This window comes from Toxorhynchites rutilus, chromosome 2 (genome assembly GCF_029784135.1).
Source record: "Toxorhynchites rutilus septentrionalis strain SRP chromosome 2, ASM2978413v1, whole genome shotgun sequence".
Taxonomy (NCBI): Eukaryota; Metazoa; Arthropoda; class Insecta; order Diptera; family Culicidae; genus Toxorhynchites; species Toxorhynchites rutilus.
Genome location: NC_073745.1, coordinates 262680082 through 262699642, shown reverse-complemented (window position 1 = coordinate 262699642; position 19561 = coordinate 262680082). Strand labels below are relative to the sequence as shown.

The following is a 19561-nucleotide window of genomic DNA, read 5'->3' as shown; positions in this document are numbered from 1 at the left end:
GTAGGGGTAGAGAAGATAGGGACAAGAGAGAGAAAGATAAAAAGAAGGTCTTTCGGGTATGGTCTGTTCGGGTGTGAGGGGTAAGTATTACTTGCATGCAAACAAACGTACAATGGCCGGCCTATGTAGCACCCAGATACCCACTTTGGCCATCTGAGCTTGAATGCCCTTCTGTTGGAGACCTTTGACGGCACCTTCGGCGCATGCCGGTGATTCGAAGTCAACAAATCCGTAACCTGAAAAAAGAGCCGCGTGGAAATGAGAGTGAAAGGGAAGAGAAAAAAAGTACACAAAACAGCGGTTTCTTAATTGGGTGGGATTTAGAGGCAACTCTTGGTTGGAACTTACCTTTACATTTGTTTGTTGTTTTATCTAATATTGCCTTTGTGGAGATAATGGTACCGTATCTGGAAGAAGAAAGCAAAAGCAAAACGATGAGAACCTCGCTCCATTGTCTATCAATCGTTGAGTCTCCTTCCGATCGAAGATTATACGTCTCCATCAATATAAATATAATTCGGAAAAAAATAATAATCATTCATCTTTCCGTCGAAACAACTGCGTGATGGTATCATGCATGTTCACGCTCTGCACGTATTTTTCGCTAAATTTGATTTTAGTTCCAACGGAAGACAACAGCAAAAAAAATATAACGTAAACGGAATACTGAAGTAGTTATACGTGTTGGCACCGTTCATCATCAATCGCTGACTCGCTTGTGTGGGGGTGTTTTCACCAAGCGTTTCCGTGGTGGTCACACAAAGCCTACGAACACCGTGGCAAATTCCGCTTGAGAGGTGAAAAAAATAGATCCATTCGTTGGGTCACTCGGGGAAAAGTGATGGCGACGGTGAACGACTATCATAAATATGAAAGGAGCCAGAGCCCCGAGGTGTGGTAGAGAGCTGGGTAGCAGAGTCATATCACCAATGGCATTTAAGGCGATTGCTATGAATGGCAGATTGATTGTGGGATTAAGAATTGTTTGTCGGACGGGGTGAACGGGATAAACGAAAATAAAATATGCTGGAAAAATGAATGGCGTTGATGAAAACGCCCCGCCCTATCGGCGTTCGCGGGTAAGAATAAATTGCGGTATTGTCTAGGTTAATAATGGAATAAATTTCGCACAACCGCTCGGAAAAAAACGGTTGAAAATCGTTTATGGAATATTGAAAACAGTCATGTCCTTCACACTTATGGATTGACGGTATATTTTCAGTGTTTACAACGGAATTAATTTTTCTTTAGATTAAAATCGTCGTACCAAATTTTATATGATTTTTACGATTAGTATTTTCTTTGTCGGAAAAGTCTGTTGAAGTATGTAAACATTTCCTTTTCATGTAAATGTTGCTGTTGAGTTAAATGATTTTTTAGATTCAGAAATACATTCAGATCTAAAAAATGATTTTTTAGATTCAGTTTTAGATTCAGAAAATTCTTAATAACTAGACAATTTTGATTCTTTGTAACTGGTACTTTTTCCTCTTGATACAAGTATTGGTGATGTATCATATTGATACAGTAGTGACTTGTTTGATTTATTACATAACAAAATTGTAGGTCATCAATCATCAAGAGCTAAAATGAAATGAAAATAAATTCTTGAACTCCTCCGAATTCAAGTTTGTGGATATTTTTCTGAAGATTTTATGTTCTGATGAACTTAAGCCGAGTTAGTTCATCGGTCTATTTCACCAACGTTCAGTACCAATCACCGACCATCAAAACTTCGCCAGTTAGCCAGAGCATTCCACAAAACTTAAACTGCCGAAGAAATATGCTCAAACCCTATATTTAATTGTTTTCAAAAAGTTCAAGAAACATGTTTATTCATTTCACTCTTAAGGCGCGTCATCCTCAATAAGGTTTGTCAGAAAAAATATGGCTTTTTTGACGATTTTGTCGCACACACTCATTCTCAAAATGTCGTTGTTGAGCCACTGAACAAAATTTTTGATCAATTGCCATTAAAAGAAAGATTGAAAACCTGAATTTTCTAAAAAAAAATACTAGACTGCACTCCAAATGTCCTTCAAAAATAGTTGTAGACTGAGTGAGACCTTCGAAAATAGTTCTGTGATGTATAAAAGGTGTCCGAAGGCTGAAGAGATTCTTGCTGAGATAATTTTCGGGAAACTGATGCTTATTTACAGGGTCTTTCAGATTAAACGCTCACGCAACAAATTTAAATAACTTCTACAAAAGTGAACCGATTTTTATTTAAAAAAAACGAAAATAAAGCTTATTTTAGGACATTTTCGATGTGACCATCTCTTTTTCGATAACGCGAGCTCGATTTTTTTGCGTGAGCGTTTAATCTGCAAGACCCTGTACATAACATATCAAAAATTCGGGCACATTAATTTTTTTTTGTCATTTTTTATACGGTTTTAAAAAGGCTAAGTTTCCCGAAAATGATATAAAAATCTAGGATCTCTTTGGTCTCTACACCATAAAATCCATAACATTTTTTTTTCAAAGTTTCCACAAAAAAATTTGGTATACAGTTTATTATTTTCTCTGGAAAATTTATTAAACTCGCTGTAAAAAACCCAAAAATCGAAAAAATATCTTGAAAAAGAAAAGAGTATACAGGGTAACTTCGATATAACGTACATTTCACTTTCAAAATTGTAAGTTGTATCGAATTGTACGTTATATCGAAGCATAATAAAGAACTCAGAAACGTAACTTATATTACTTTATTGTGTTGCTCTTTGGGTAAGTAATTGATAAAATTCAACTAGAAGATGAAGCCATCCTTTCTCATGATGTTTCCCTTCGTACTGTTGATTAAAGCTTGATTCATTTAGAATCCGAAATCACAAAACCAGCTGGTTGAAGATACAAAACATGTTTTAGTATCAAATACAGATAATTTATTTTTCTTACAGAAAAAAATATTCCTCTACACTTTTAAAATATGTACGTTATATCGAGGTAAAATGTACGTTATATCGAGTGACGTTATATCGAAGTTTCCCTGTATGTTTTTCTCTTTCTCTGCTGTTTTATATCTTTCAGACGCTCGTTGACATTTGGTGTGTAGTTCTTTCCATAGAAAGTTCCCTTAAAAATCTTTTATTATCTGGGAATACTGTCGCAGAATCGCATCGAGTGTTTGTTGCAGCTTACGATGAACATGCTCTTGGGAAACCGCAGAGCTTTGAGTGGGTATAAAAAAATAGAAATGGTGATTTTAACGTGAGAAACGTAGAGCGTGAAAACCTCCGAAAAATATCGAGGACAGAGTAAGCTCTTTTGGATGAACAACAGAACTGACTCAAGAGCCCATCTCTGAACGTTTGGGATAGATCCAGAAGATCGGAAAATAGATTCCACATGTGTTGAACGAAAGACAGCAGGAAAAACTAAAATAAGATGTGAAATGCTGCTCGCCAGGTACGAAGAGAAGTCCATCCTCCATTAAATTGTGACTGGTAATGAAAAGTAGATTTATTTCGAGAATATTAAGCGTCAAAAATCTTGGGTAAGTCCAGGGGAACCATCAATATCAAGACAATGTTCGATGTTTGGTTACTATGAGCTACTTAAATATGGCGAAACTGTTAACACTGAACGCTATCGACAACAAATGATCAATTTGCATCGAGTGAGAAACGACCAGAGTACCGAAAAAGGCAACACAAAATTATTTTGTTGCATGATAATGCTCTATCACACACTGCAAAACCGATCTAAGAAACGATTGAGTCATTTTTTTGGGGAGTACTTTCACATGCGACTTGCTTCACCTTGCCTTCTTCCGACTATCACCTATTCGAAACAATGGGACCAGGGTTGCCAATAATATTTTCCAAAAAACTGGAACATTGCTCTTAAAATTGCTTTTGCTGAATTCGTATGTATGTGCAAGAGTACCCGCAGCTCGCATCCGATGATGTTTCAACGCATGCATATACTGTACCAGCGCAATTAAGTCTTTGATTGGAAATGCACAGCGTGGTCGACAGCTCATTCTCTATCACATATTTCACTATCAAGCACATTGCAGATGCCATGTACAATAAAAGTATTTCTTGAACCGTTTGAGAAACCCAAAGGAATGCGTCACTCCTCAAATTTTATTTCATTTTCAAAAAAATAATGAATATTTCTACACTACATTTACTTTCACGGATATCACCAGAAATTTACAAAGGAAAAAAGCAATGACCGTGAACCCTTCCCAAAAACACGTTACTATTAACTAGAGAAGCCCAGAGAAAAGCGTTACTTCGTTTTGTTTTTTTCCTTCGCTCGAAATTGAGGAGAAAAATATTCTTGGAAATAATACTGCAAAACACTACGTTAGTTTACCAAAGTGTTGCTGAAAGAACCTTCTGGATCTGAAGCAAAATAGCGTCGGGGACGCTAGAAAGCGCGCCCTTTTAGCCGATATTTGGGAGACGCCGGGGTAAGAACATCGGCGGGTGGGAGACACCTGTTAACGCAGGGGCAGCATGAAATGATGATGCTCCTTTTCAACTAATCTCTAATCTGAAATTAGAATAGGTTAGCGTATAAAGGTTAACTGGAAGAAAACTGGATCCTGTACCTGACCGTTTTATTCTTAAAAAAATTGGCTTTAAAATGTTTTTTACATATTCTAATGTTTGAGTTCATAAAATGGCGAAATAAACAATTAATTAATCATACCATACGAGCAGATCAAAATTGGGGAACGTCATTCCCAATCGAACATTACTGTGGAACAATATTTGAAAATGTTTTCTTCTAGAGCCTCTAGAAAACGTCTTCGTGCACTGATTTATGCAGTGATCTGTGTATTACAAATTCTGGAATTATTTTTTATCAGGTCCCATAATCTTATTTTAATACTAAAAAGAGCCTTTTAATACTGCTAAAGTGTTACTTTAAGGGCCCGAAATCTTCGAAGGTGAAAAATGAAGACCGACTCTACTCTACGTAGCTTCGCTTCGACTAGAACTGCTTCGGCAGTCACCCACAACAAAAAGTGACTTGACTAGAAAATGAATTGACTAGCGTTGACTAGCGAGGATGACTGGTGAACTAGTCCAGTCCAGTATGCTATAAAGGTCTTCGCGTTAGTATTAGTAAATAGCGGGCAAAATAGTCCAAATACACACTGCACGCTATTTTATACGTGTGAGTATCTTTCGTGTACGATGCAAAAAAATCTAACTCACCTGTAGCGATAGTCAGCTGACTATCCTCAGTTGACTATGATTATGCAGAGCCTTGGCTACTTTGGCATTGAAATTATAAAATATTGGTATTGAAAAGTTATTTCTCTCCTATTTTGGTAATATTCTTTGTTATTTTGCTTCTTATATCACGCTTGTCCAAAACAAATTTTGGTATCAAAATCAAAATGAGGTGTCCTAAAGTATTTCCTTCTGCTCGAGAATGTACTTTTGGAAAAATATCCATAGCATGCACATTTGCTCAATAAACACTATAGTGCTTATGTGTTTTATGCAAAGTATGCATTTTTCTCTTTATTCGAAATATGCATCAAATAGAAGAGTTTAGAATATTAAAGCTATTTAGAACTAAAAACCCTTTGGAAGATCATGAGGAACTAATATCGCATTGGTGTAAACGGAAGCAAGATGGATTTGGTTTTATGTTTATATCAATCAAACTCAATGGAACATATTGACTCTATGATCAAATGAACTTTAGAATGATTTCGAGGATCTATAACATTTGATTATTTAAACCCAACGCCAACATAGCACACGGTCTCTTAAACCTCTTTGGGTAAAATTTCTTGCTATGAACATTACCGGTCGTGTTTGAAATGGTTGTTCAATTGGCCTGAACTTCAGAATGTTTTGGAGGACCTAGAATATCTGATATCTGAGAATATCTGATTTATATAAATTCAAAGACAGTGTAGCACGCACTGCGCACTAACCGTATTGAATTCGGAAGCGTTAACAAGAGAAAAACAACACCGAGTTGAGTGTGTAAGAAACGAAAGATCGATCCAAAATAAATAGGGGAAGTGGGGGCATAATGGTCACCCTAAGAAACATGCCTATTTCCAGCGTCCACATACCGCTTGAATTTCCGTTTTTCGAAAAATATTATAGTTTAAATCATTGTTGTTCAAGATAGCAAACGGTTTTACTATAAAAATTCTAAATTTTTCATAATTAGAAAAAAAGTTGAAATATCGAACTTTGTTTTTTGCTTGGAGTCACTCGCACATATCATATCACATATCAAATTTATGCGTTGTTTTGGTCCAAATTTCTTCAAATCATATGTGATATAGTAGGCACATGTATGAAATAAGCTTGGCCTATGCACCTAGAGTCTCAATTTAAATTTGCATACAAAAACCCATTATGCGGAACATTATGTGTTCCTTACTACACACATAATGTTCCGCATAATGGGGCTTGGTTTAGTTAGAGTGACATATTTTCCCAGGGTCAAAGCCACAAAAGGAACCTCTTCAAGAGCAGAATGTGATGAGGTATATCAGCTTTAGTAAACAGAACAATGTAAGTCGTTATTCACCTATGACCACTTTGCCCCTGTAACCGTTGGTTCAAAAGCGCAATTTGAGCTCCACCCAAATTCACAGAAAGGTATGAAAAATAAATTAAATTTATTCCAAGCCGCCGGTTACTGGATGATTTTTAGATATACACAAATGGTTGGAGTCCTGGGTAAATAATACCCACCGCGACACACTATCCAGTTGGCCTACCGTCATCGAACGGGGTAGCCAACTAGGCAAAGAAAAAACTTATTTTTTTCCCGCACATTAGCTGAAAAAAAGAAAAGCTCGGTGAATGAGCAGTGCCGGCAAACGACTTAGACCGCTTAAGGAAGTAAGAAGTGCGCGACGGAAAGTTAAATTTGAAATTATTAAAAGATTGATTTTGTGAATAGATGTGGTGGAGGAAAAGCGATAGAAGAGATATAAGAAGATAGGATCGTAGAAAAAAGGATAAGAAAACTAGGAAGAGGAGAGAAGAAAAATCTGGAAAAAAGGTCCGTCCAGCGGGCTTTTTTTTTCGTATAACGTAATTCGCAGCTCGACAAGCTGATCAGCTTTACCAGCCATTTTGGGCGAAGACGACAATCCGTATACGCCATCGCGAATTGGCATCAAAGAGACTGTGAAGAGCGGAAATTCCCCGAGGAAGTTGCACAGAGCAGCTGAAATATTCCCAGTGCTAGATCACTGATCAAGAGAAAGAAAGAATTCACCCCCAAGTACCGCAAGTATATCATGCATGAAAAACTGTGACGTCACATACAGTATAAATATGAAAACGATAGGTAGGAGAATTTAGGGACAGATGAAAAGGAAATAGAGAATAGAAAGAATAAAGAAAGAAGAAACGTTGTACATAAAACAGATAATCGTGCTCCTTTACGACCACTATCCCTTCGCTTTTATCGTTCTTCGGACTCTAAAGGAGTCTTCAGCCCTCGTCCTCAATCGGTCGGAAGAGATGGGTCAGCACTGCACAACCTTTGAGCGCATTCAGTGAGGGGGCTTAGTAGGTGGCCTCAATAGGTGCGGGAGGTCCCCTGGAGGTGCGAAAAACACGAAGGAACTTCTGCTTGTGAAAAAAGGGTTTTGAAGGTAGCCGGCTAGGGAATAAGCGACCCTGAGAACCCTATCCCCGAATCCTAAGAGTTACACCCCCAAACATCAAAGTGTTTTCTATGCTAATTAATCGCTCAGATTAAACAGAATATCTGAGTGAGTGAGTGATTATCTATACCAGGGGTGGCCAAACTTTTTGGCATTACGGGTGACTAATTGTTCAAATGTCAGGCCGCGGTCTTTTTTTTTTTTTATCTGTATTATAGTGATTTTCAACTCATTTGGCTGGTTCGTCACTTTTCACTTCCATTTTTGGAAGAATGTCGGGAGTGAGAATTGAACTCGTGACCTTTAGCGTGAGAGGCATGGATGTTACCACTACGCCAGATCGCCTCCCAGGCCGCGGTCTACCAACGATGACTGTATCAAAAAGTCATTACAAAATGAATGTAGTACCAGACAATAAAACATAGTTTTAACCCTCCTGTACTCGCGCGCAAAATCATAATTCGTATGTCACAAACTGTGCGTGTCTCTGTAATTTTGCAATTTTTAACTTTTTTTAAAGTAAAAAAAGATATAGTTAAATGAAAAAACTCCAGAAAATATTTTTCTGCAATTTCATTCAGTTTGTCATAGGCTCCTCAAAACAACATTATTGATTCTTGACCGAGACTGTGAGAGGCTTTATGAAAAGAAAAACATAGGTCATACTAATAAATTGTATTACTTTATGTTCTGTAAAGTTTCATCAATTAATATCGTTGATTTTTTTCAAGGATATCGTCATTTATGAACATACAAAGCAATTATTTTCCAGAAAAACACACTTGAGATGATTGTCATATTCCTCCATTACTTAGAGGTAAATGGTCATCCATTAGTGACACGACAGTATTGTGTCTTCGTGTGAACGCTTAATCCAATTTTCCGGCAGGCTATGCATAGCTGAGTGACCAAATTTGAGTCTACATTTTCGCTGTTGGATGTTACCGTGTCAACGAGAAACTGAAGAGAACGAAATATCGCAGCCGCAAGTAGTTAATCCACCCTAAATGACCCAAATCAGTCAATTACACGGCGTTACTGAGAATTTGGCATCTCCTATACTTCATTGTGGAGTATTTTGCAAAAAGATCTTGGGCTACATTCTTACAAGTTAAAATTGACTCAAAAACTGAAGCCACTTGACCATTTGAAGCGCCGAAACTTCTCCGATTGAGCTCTGGCGTATCTTGAAGAAAATGATGATTTTCATCACAAAATCATTTTCAGCGATGGGGCTCATTTCTGGCTAGATGGCTAACAATGGTCAACTAGTAAAATATGCGTTATTGGTCAGAAGTAAACCCAGATGCTCTTCAAGAAACACCATTGCATTCGCAAAAAATACTGTTTGGTGTGGTTCTATGCCGAAGTAGCGATTGGGCCGTATTTCATCGTCGATGAGAACGACCGTCATGTTACCGTCAATGGGGAGCGCTATCGCGACATGTTGGAAAACTATTTTTGACAAGATTGGAAGATCTCAATATCAATGAGATGTGGTTGCAACAAGACTGTGCCGCTTGCCATACAGCGTACGTTTCATTGGATGCATTGAAAAGTGAGTATGGTGAACGTGTTATTTCGAGAAATGAACCTGTCAATTGACCGCTCCTCCGTTCATGCGATTTGACACCATTGAACTTATTTTTATGGGACTATGTCAATTCACTAGTATATACCAACAAGCCAGCAACTTTATAAGAGCTCAGAGACAATATCCAACGCGAAATTCGCAACATTCCGGTCGGAATGTGTGGCCGAGTAGTGAAAAATACACAAATTTAGTCATCACAGTTCCGGTTTTGTGGACTTTTTTTTTTTTACAACTTAAATGCATTTTTATTCAGATGTTTTGCTATTTGAATACATATTTTACAGTTCAAGTGACACAGTCTGGGCTTTACATCTTTGGTTCAGCTTTTGGATTTAAAATCATACTGTTGAGCAAAAGTTCCTTATTTTTAATTTGACAGTTGTTCACCATTTTAATCCGGTTTTGTGGAAGAACTGGGGCGATATTTACTCAATCTACGGTGTGTCAAGCCAATTACCATTTCTAAACTAAAGGCGATCTGGCGAAGTGGTATCGTCCGTACCTCTCACACTAAAGGTCACGAGTTCAATTCTCACTCCCGACGTTCTTCCAAAATGGAAGTAAAAGTGACGAACCAGCCGAAATGTGTTGGAAGTTACTATAATATAGAAAAAAAATCTAAACTTCTAAAATTTAGTTCACTGTTGCGGAATATATCCTTTGCTCACATTTATTGAAATAAACTTTAAAACATCAACGTAAGTTTAATGAAATGCGCTATATAACAATGCCAACTAGAATAAACATTGTATAAGTTATAAAACTTTGCTCAAAAGTAAGTTATGAATTTTGTTCCCTTCAATATGATTGTGAAGACATTTGAAGACTTTTTTCGTACCATGTGAAGACATTTGTAAAAATAACTTGGCATCTCTGAGGCATCCTTTAGAATGCCCAAGAAAAGGCAATCAGTAAACTCAAGTGATGAGGAATGCAACATCTTCTTCAGATTTTTTTTTATTCAAAAATTGTGATTTCTAAAACCGGACAAACATGATCATTTTTCGGACAAACCATGATCATAATTTCTCTTCGGAAAAGATATTGTTAAACATCGTTAAATCGTTAAAAGTATTGAAAAATTGAACAATTTGAACGAATTTCTTCGGACAAGCTAAGCCAGAATACACTTTCTGAAAAACATTACGATTTCGCGTTCGATGGAGACGCATGATGAGGGATCCGATGGAGACTCGTGGTCAACAGCTAAAATAAACACTGCATTGATCGACACTTACTGTGCACACATATTGATCAGATCCTTGTCAGTCGTGCCCTGCTGTAGTCCGCGGATGTAGAGGTTCGTCTTGGACAGCTGCTCCGTCTGCTGTGGCGTGTTACTGGGGCCCATCGTGTTGTTTGTATTGGTATTGCTCAGACTCGTACTCAGTGTGCCACTCTGGGAACCGGTGTTGGATGAGCTGCTGGAATTTGTGTTGCTAGGCGACGCTGCTGTTGGTACACGCTGGCCGTACTGAAAAAAAGAGGAAACGAAAACACATTCGACATTAGTTTATGACGACCCGCGCACAGCTCCAATAGGTGATAAATCTAATAACCGATCAAAACCAAAAATACGGCCCGCTGTGGAAGTTCCCGAGGGAACACCACATTGCTGTAGAACTTCTTCTTTTTTCCGAAAAAGTCGGCCTTCGGCAATGTTCATTCTCTCGGGACTGCCACGAGGTGACGCAAAACTAATAAAAACTTTTGCTCTCTGGCTCCTTCGCTTTCAACGCGTTGAATAATAATAATCCCCCACGAGAGACGAACGCTTTGCGTTTCTTCGCGACTTCACACGTCGTCATTGCCGGGCGCTGTGTGACTTTCTTGCTTTTCGGCGAGGGCCCGAGAGCCCGAGAACGAATCGACGGCCTTTTGCCATAGCAATCGCCATGATTAATTTGAAAATTTTAATAAAACATTTTTCTTTGCTCTTACCCTTTGCTGGCCTTCGCCTCCTAGCGTACTTTCGGTTTCCATAGTCTGAGGTGGTGCTTTTCTTTCCAACCACACTCCGGGGGGAGTTTCGTGAACGGAGAGCTGGAAACCTATAGCGACACAAACCCGGGGGATTTTCGAATATATTTGCCCAGCTCGTAGGGAGATGGGAAAACTTTTCGATTTTATCCTTCGTCTGCCTGCTCGGTTTTCCGAAACTCAAAAAAAGGATCTCCCTGGTAGAACGTGATGTGAGACTTGAGTACGATGCTATGAGAAGCGAAGCCTAGGGGCAGCCAGCACCAGCAAAAAGACTGGTTAAATAAACTCGAGCGAGTTAGAAATTTTCTCAGTATAGTTAGAATTTAGTGCAAAAATGTATTGAACCTTTTTTCTAGACCAATGAAAATTGACGTGCTCTAGGTTTCGAAACAAGGGAGGTGCGCTTCGAACCATGTGTGCGTATCTAATTATCATGAACACATACGATAGAAATATGTTTATATGGTTTAACAATAAATTTCACGAAAGAATTTTTCGAGTGTTGCCCGATATTTACTTTGAACCTTTGAACACCATACATCCACACGCACATCCTCGGATTGTGTTCTCCATAGAGAAAATCCTTCCATTCCGGGCAACTGGAGCAAGAATGAATGGCGAAAATCCCATCATCAGTATGCAGAACGGTATTGTGTGCAAACGAGTAAAAGCAAGGAGAATGTTGAAATGTTTATCATTTCACCTCGTTTAGCGGGTGGGGTTGAATCCGCTGGATTGCCACACACCCCCATACTCTACACATCATCTATGCGATATCTATGGCCTGACTGAGATCCGGCACAATGCCCTGCAGAAGTAGAATGTTGAATGCCGAAAGGCACACTCGCGGATCAAACCTAAATGGTTCGTCGTTCGCAAAGAGACTGCCCGCCAAGCCGAAGACGGAAATTTAACTGCGATCAGGGCAAGCAAGAAAAAATTCTGCCCGCGGCAGGCGGCAGCTTCTGTGCGAACAAAGCGAACAAAGATGGAAATTTATTCCACGAATGCTTCTCGTTTGGAGCCGTGTTTTCAGCGCAAGCCTGGGGGCGGAAATTTTCATTAAATTCGTCTCTACAACCATGATCTTCTCACGCGCTTCATTTAATAGACGAGTTTCTTCATTCTTCCTTGGCTGGCGGGAAGGAGGAGACACGCGGTACGACGGAGCAAGTGCCTTCCATATATGTATGTGAAAAGGTAGCATTGGGCAGGATTAAAGTATTGCTGCGTTCACTCCGAACAAATCTTCCGTTGTTCTCAAAGGCAGCAGGAAACGAGCCGTGTGCACACGGTGAAACAAACGTCTAAATTTCCGAAAAAAATCATTAGAATGCTTTCATTGCAGGAATTCAAAGAGATTTGCCTTCTTCGTCATTTGGTTCCATCGCCATTGATAGCAACAGCAGGAGCAGCAGCATATATGAGCGAAACTTTGAAATAAAACTTTGCGCTCGGTATACTTATACCTGACATCGTTGCTATTCCTGCATTAATCTCGAAGCTAGCAAGAAATGCTGGGAGGGGGGAAGAATTCGTCCGGAAGAAAGTGTCGATTGTTGTTGCTTGCTGGGGATCGGGATTGGATCGAGTCGAAGATAAAATTTTCATTGCGAAAGTTTGCCCTGAGTAGCAAGGTAATTCCAGCGAAGCAGAAAGTTGAGAAATATATTTCAGATTCGCTTTCGCGGACTCGTGTTACGCGATGAAAGGCTCAGCTCTCAAGAAAAATCTGTTGTGACGGAGAAATTGTTGCTGCACTTTGAAGGCCGGATTCCGGTACGAAACCAAACTTTCGAAATGGATTCACAACTGATGGATTCGAGAGGTTGAGTTTCATCGAAACTGAAATAAAAGTGGAATTTGAAACGCAGTGTGACACCTGATTTTGGGAAGCATTCTGTCGAAAAAACTTGTTCATTCTCTATCTTAGAATTTTGTATGAATTCGGTATAAAGACTGAGGGTTTGTTGACGTAGGACTACGTCTTTGATTTCTATATAGGGGGGTCACTCAAGGAAAAATGTAACGTTTATGAGGAGTTTTCAAATGCATATTGTGTGCGATAATTCGTTCTATCAAACAAATTAGCAAGACCTTTATTGAAATGTTGAATTGATCAGATGCAAGATTTCATGCATCACTCAAATTTCATGCAAAGTTTCATTGAAACAACGAGGAAAGTGTCACCCATACAGGGATTGTTCGTTAATTGGGCCGGAAAATTAATACAATTATCGAATTTTTCTCGCTAACTGGACTTATTGAAATCGACATTACATCGCATCACAAACATGAAACGATTCATAATTCTCAATGACTCAATTCCTTCTATGATAGATTGAGTCGTAGAACCAATACAGGGAAACTTCGATATAACGTACCCTCGTTATAACGTACCCTCGATATAACGTCACTCGATATAACGTACATTTTACCTCGATATAACGTACACCTTTTCAAAGTGTAAAGGAATTTTTTTTCAATATTTTTTTTCTGATAGAACAATGAATTATCTGTATTGTGATGCTGAAACAAGTTTTGTACCTTCAATCAATCTCGAAATACAGCTGGTTTTGTGATTCCAGATTCTAAATGAATCAAGCTTTAATCAACAGTACGAAGGGAAACATCATGAGAAAGGTTGGCTTCGTCTTCTGATTGAAGTTATTCATTAACTTTTTAGTCAAGTCAAGTTTAGTTTAGTCAAGGCAACACAATAATGTATAATAGACTACGTTTGTGAGTACTTTATTATGCTTCGATATAACGTACAATTCGATACAACGTACAATTTTGAAAGTAAAATGTACGTTATATCGAAGTTTACCTGTACGACTTGATTGTGATAGTCTGCAAACTAACATTATTTCACCGAAAAAGCTATTGCTCCCGATGCCTTAGAACAAGACTAGTAATAAGAATAAGACAATGGCAAGAAATCACAATACCATAGCTATTCATTAAAAATAAAGCTACTTCATGATTTAATGTGTATTTTACCTCAAAATACCACGAAATCGTAAGTATTTTCAAATTGTTTTTTGTTTATTCCATAAAATTTCCAACAGCTTTGTTGAAGAACCATTTCTGTCATGGTATTTCCTTGAAGGAGTATTCTAGTCTAGAAATTTGAAAAAAAAGAAGAAAGAACTTTACGAAAATCCCATTATTTACCGAGTTACAGCCATTTTAGTGATGCGGTATCTAATCTAGTATGGCCTTGACACAAAACTTCAATCGCTCTTTTCTCGAAACAAGTTTTTTTAAAATGGTGTACTCAAGTTCTACTGAATGTCCGATTTATGTCCAATTTATATGAATACAATTTCTATGCATCTCTCTATCGCATGAACCAATAAAAATAACAATTTTTGATTTTAATATTTCATAAAAAAATCGGGAAACGTAACAAAAAACGTTTTAAACAGCTTTTTTTTTGGTTTCAGATAACCAGAAGTGTTGGAATCGTGTACGCCATGGCATAATTTTTTTTTACTCCCTCACTTTATCAGCTTGTAACTATTCTAATTTTAATATTTTTTTCCATTCAGTTTTTGTTTTATTGTTGAAAGATAGATACACAAATAGTGATATAATGGATAGTAAAAATTTTCTTTGTTTAATTTTATCGGAGCTTGAGAAACATCCGTAATTCGTGCTTCTATACTAGAATACCCACTTAAGAAGAGAGCTTTTCATCCGAATCGATCGTTTCGACCGATTATGTATAGAGCTGCTCTATATTTATCTTTATAGTAAAAACAAGCAAAATATGCTGCTTTACAATTGTCCATATTTGATAGGATATCATACGATGAAAAATGAATATTATAAAAAAACTTTTTTCACAAACAGGTCTCGCTATATCAACTCAATCACAAAACGGTATTAGTGTCCTAACTTTCCAAACTTTTGGAATTGTTATATTGGGATCCAATTCAGCGGATAGTGGCCACAACATGTTTCCAAAATCTGAGATGATCCACACATTTTTGAAACATTTGGTGGCCAGAATTCGACCTGAATATCGGGACCCGGAAAGATGGACACGACAAAGCGCTGAGTTACAAGACACTGATGCGTAAATTTTTAGCTCCAAATCACGTCTATGCTCTAAACTATCCGCCGCATTCTTCTGAATTGACACCATGTGGCTTTTCTCTTTTCGTAAAATTTAAGGCGAAATTAAAAGGACATTTCGACCACATTAGGGTGATTCGAAGCGTTGAACGCTATTTCACAAAACGACCTAGAGTACGCGTTCGATTCGCTAGTAAATCGATAATTCACATCGCGCATACAGCCAAACCCGACACCAGGGAATGCAGCCACGTCACTTTCAAGAGCATCGATTGTTCCCTCAACAAAAACAATTCCAGTTGCACCAGCCGCAAGAGCGACAGCTGTATCCAGGATTGCTAACTATAATTTTCAAAAATCAGGAAAAATGAAAATAAAAATCAGGATAACTCATTGCCGATTTTTGAGAATACAAAAACATAACAAGCAGACCTACATATTTTCAATTTTATTCTACATTCTACATTCTTACTGTTTTGTTCTACAATCTTTCACCATTTTTCACACGGCTTAAAAATTTTATTCTCACAGAACATGTTTGTTTTCTCGCAAAGGGTTGATGTTTTTGCCATTGAGAGAATTTTTTAACTTTGTGGCTACCCGTACATACACACCATAAAAGATAATGTTGTTCCTACAACTTAATCTCGTTTTTATTATCCCATCTGTTTATTTTATTAGGCTCATTTAGCAATTCAGCTGGTAGAGAGCCGAATTTATTTATATACATTTTCATCTTACGTTAATTGTGTTGTATATTACACAGTAGCCATTTAGGCGTAAGAGCATTCCTATTTTATCGATACACATGTTGTAAATTACATAATCTCCAACAAGAAACAACTCGTAGTGAAAATAATACGGGGTTTTCGCTCTGGATAAGCTTATTCAGTCGATTTGCAACGAACGAAAGGGTTCGGTATAGGTTTGTATAAGGAGAATTTATTTTAATGCAAACAAGGATCCTAGTATATTTTTTAACGGATAATTTTCACACAGATAAAGTATAAAGTACAAAAATCTGGAAAAATCAGAATCATCCCTGAATAATGTGGCAAATGGAACGTTTGTCAGGATATCAAGAATCCTTTCCAAAAAGTCTTGGAAATTTTGAAAAATCAGGAAGGTTGGCATCTTTGAATGTATCTGATACGATTGTAAGATCAACCGTTCAGCATCATAAAAAACAGTCACCGCAATTCAAGAAAGCGATAGGTTTCTCGATGTCAGTTAGTAATGAATAAGGCTCTTCCATATCAGTTCTTCATTTAATGTGGATGTTTGTCTTTTGCAAGTTCTATGAAGTTGTATGTATTATTCAAATATTTCTGTCCTAGAATCTTATTCAGAATCCATTTCAAATAGATTTTTGTGGAGCCTAAATTTCAAAACTGGGCAATCGTAATTGGCGTGATTGATAACTCAAATATTTACTGATAAATCGAGCTGAAATTTTTTATACTTTTTTAAACGATAATAGTTTCTATGTAAACTTATTTGTTTTGAAAAATTTGATGGTATAATTATTGTTACAAAGTGAATAAAATTGAAAAATTATGCTTAAAATTCATCCATAAAAATATTTCAACACGTAATTTTTTCTTCTTCTTTTATTCCCATATTTTTCACTCAGAACTTCTATTTTTTTCATCTCCGACCAATACAACATTACAGATCATGTCAATCAAAGATTTTCGACTATGAATTAGTCAATTTGAAACTGAAACTACGTTTTACATGATCATGAACATGAAAATTTAAATGTATCGAAAAATGAAGTGTGTCTCGAAAAATGAAGGATTTTGACCGCTTACAACTCGACCACTTCTCGATATAATCAATTGGTTGGATATATTTCTACGCACAGTGGAGACAATTGTATTCTTATGAAACATACTATTGAATAATTGCATTATCTAAACGAAAATTCCACGTTATGATTAGTCCATTACCACGAGCAAACATTGCTCACCCATCTGTGCCGTCAAAAAACGAACCAGTAATGGTAGTGTCGAGGCGCAATTTAGAAATTAATTAACTTCCAGTTTAAAATCTTTACAAAATAAACGAAGTAGAAGAAGGTACAAATGATCAGACAAGAAGTATAATTAATAGTTTTCGTGATTTTTAAATTTCGCTCTAGGTATCGGTAGTCAACAAACATATATTGAAGCTAATAGCAAATTTGGAAATTTTCTAATTGGCTTTTCATTGCTTTGTCGTTGTGCCAATCGTTCGAGTCACTCGGTGTAAGCATTCAGTGCGCTTCTAATTTATGGAAACAACAATAAAAAATCATCACAATGGAACATGTTTTTGTTGCTTGTTTTTTTTTGCCGTGGATTGATTCCGACCACGTTGCATAGGTTGAAAAGTAAAAAAGGTTTTTCTTTGTTCCTCTTACAGTTTCGCTCTAGACAGCGAGCAGTAAACAGCATATATTGAAGCCGAGAGTTGATTTGAAAATATTCAAATCTGTTTTTTGAAAGCAACGAGAAAGATATGACAATTTCAAGTATCAGAACCATGAGTTAATAAATAAATTATATTTCTTCCCAGAATACTATCGTAGGTGATAAACAGACTTGAATGAAATTGAATTAAAAAAATTCGTTGTCCTAATCCAACAAAACGATTTTCACGATTCACTGCAAACTGCAATCTTTTTTTCTATTTAGAAACTTGTCAAGAAAATGTCATTTCCGAGAATTTATGCACAAAATTGTTACGAGTATATCATTAGTTTTTCGGGAGTCTCCATGCAAAAATGTCATATATTTCTAGAGCTATAAGAGGTAGCAATTAAGCGTCTTTGACAAGGGCCTATATTTTAATATTAGCAGACTTTGCAGAATACTCTATATCGCTATGATAGAGATAAAATGTTGGCATTCTCGACATTAGTTGATTTTTTTCGAAGAAAACATAAAAAGGTTATTGTAAGAAACACTTTATTTCTGTTAAAGTGTCCATCTTCCGCTTCATGGATGATTTGAAGGTTATTTTATGAGCTATTCATATAATTTTTTTGAAAATTTTAAAAGAGAAAAGTGAGGAAAATGAGTATTCTGTAGGTCTTGTAGTTCTTGAGATTGAAATTTTTGTAAAACTTAGGGAACAAAACTTTGGTCCTTTTCAAAAAGTAGCTTAATTTTTTTGCGAAAATTTCAGGTATGCAAACGTTTCACTGCAATCAGAGATGGTACTGTAAACTCCTGAGACGAGTTGGCATTCCAATGTTTGGGGTTGGAAAGTGCATAGATTTTGAAAGTTAATATCTCTTCAACTAATGGATGTTGATTTCGAATACATAAATTACTAGGAAACATCCCCAGCATTTATTTTTCCTTCTACGACCTATACAGTGAATATTGTTAAGTACGTAAACGATGCAATGAACGAAATAGGTAAGTTATTTTCCGATTCCAATTCAGACGTTAGCAGACATGATATGATTTTTTTATATCCCGTTGCATCGAGCAAGAGATATAAATTGATTTGCTCTGTGGTTTCGATTTTTAGTTTCACCGATTGCTTCCGCCACTCAATGGAAGCTCGCTGTGCCATTCCGTACATGTCACGTTGCATTAAGCATGATTCGACAGTCACCCAGCTAGCAACCAATCCACGGTCAATAAATTTGGAACGAGGACATCCAGAATGGCCTTCTCAGGGTTGATATTTCAGCTTAAGTTTTCTAAATAGGCTTTTTTCAATGCTAGAGGCGAATGAACTGTAAAAATTTAAAACATCTATAATTCAGCACTATTTCTCTTTTTTTTTTTTAGTTTCACTCTAGCGTTCAGTCAAAATAATGTGTTAAAACTGAGAGTTTATTTGTAACTATTATTTATTAATTTATGTTTTTTTCAGACATTTTTAGCGACGGCCTAATTGAGTTTTTCAAGATCATGGAACACGCAGTTTTATAACGACAGTAGAATTAAAGGTGTCTTCCAAATTTCAGATCAATCAGTCAACAGGAACGGGGTCAATTTTCTATTAATGTGTTCCAAATTTCAGATCAATCGGTCAACAAGAAGGGGGTTAAATTTCTATTCATGTGGTACAGCGCTACAGACAAAGTTACAAAGTCACAAACATACAAACAGGTCAAGCTAGATAAAACCATTTAATAAATAAGTGCAAATCATAATTATATCACGTTTACCGAGAGAAAGTTCATTTTTTTATGATTTCATTTTCCGGAAGATTCGATTATCCGGTGTGGAAAAAAAATCAATACTCCGGATAATCGAGTAAGACCTGTACTGAAAAACTGCTTG

At 37.0% G+C, this 19561-nt stretch overlaps 1 protein-coding gene across 13 annotated transcripts in view; it reads right to left on the bottom strand.

Moving 5' to 3' along the window:
• LOC129769500 (protein alan shepard) overlaps window positions 1–19561 on the bottom strand; it is a 264807-nt gene that overhangs the window by 31991 nt on the left and 213255 nt on the right. For 10 of the 13 annotated variants that reach the window (XM_055771816.1, XM_055771807.1, XM_055771808.1 and 7 more), the window contains 3 exons: window positions 10448–10683; window positions 349–407; window positions 112–236 (listed from right to left, as the gene is read on the bottom strand). In XM_055771816.1, the coding sequence (XP_055627791.1) occupies window positions 112–236; window positions 349–407; window positions 10448–10683 (420 nt within the window). The remainder of the gene's footprint in view (window positions 1–111; window positions 237–348; window positions 408–10447; window positions 10684–19561) is intronic. The other 3 variants (XM_055771813.1, XM_055771814.1, XM_055771818.1) reach the window with 1 other exon arrangement.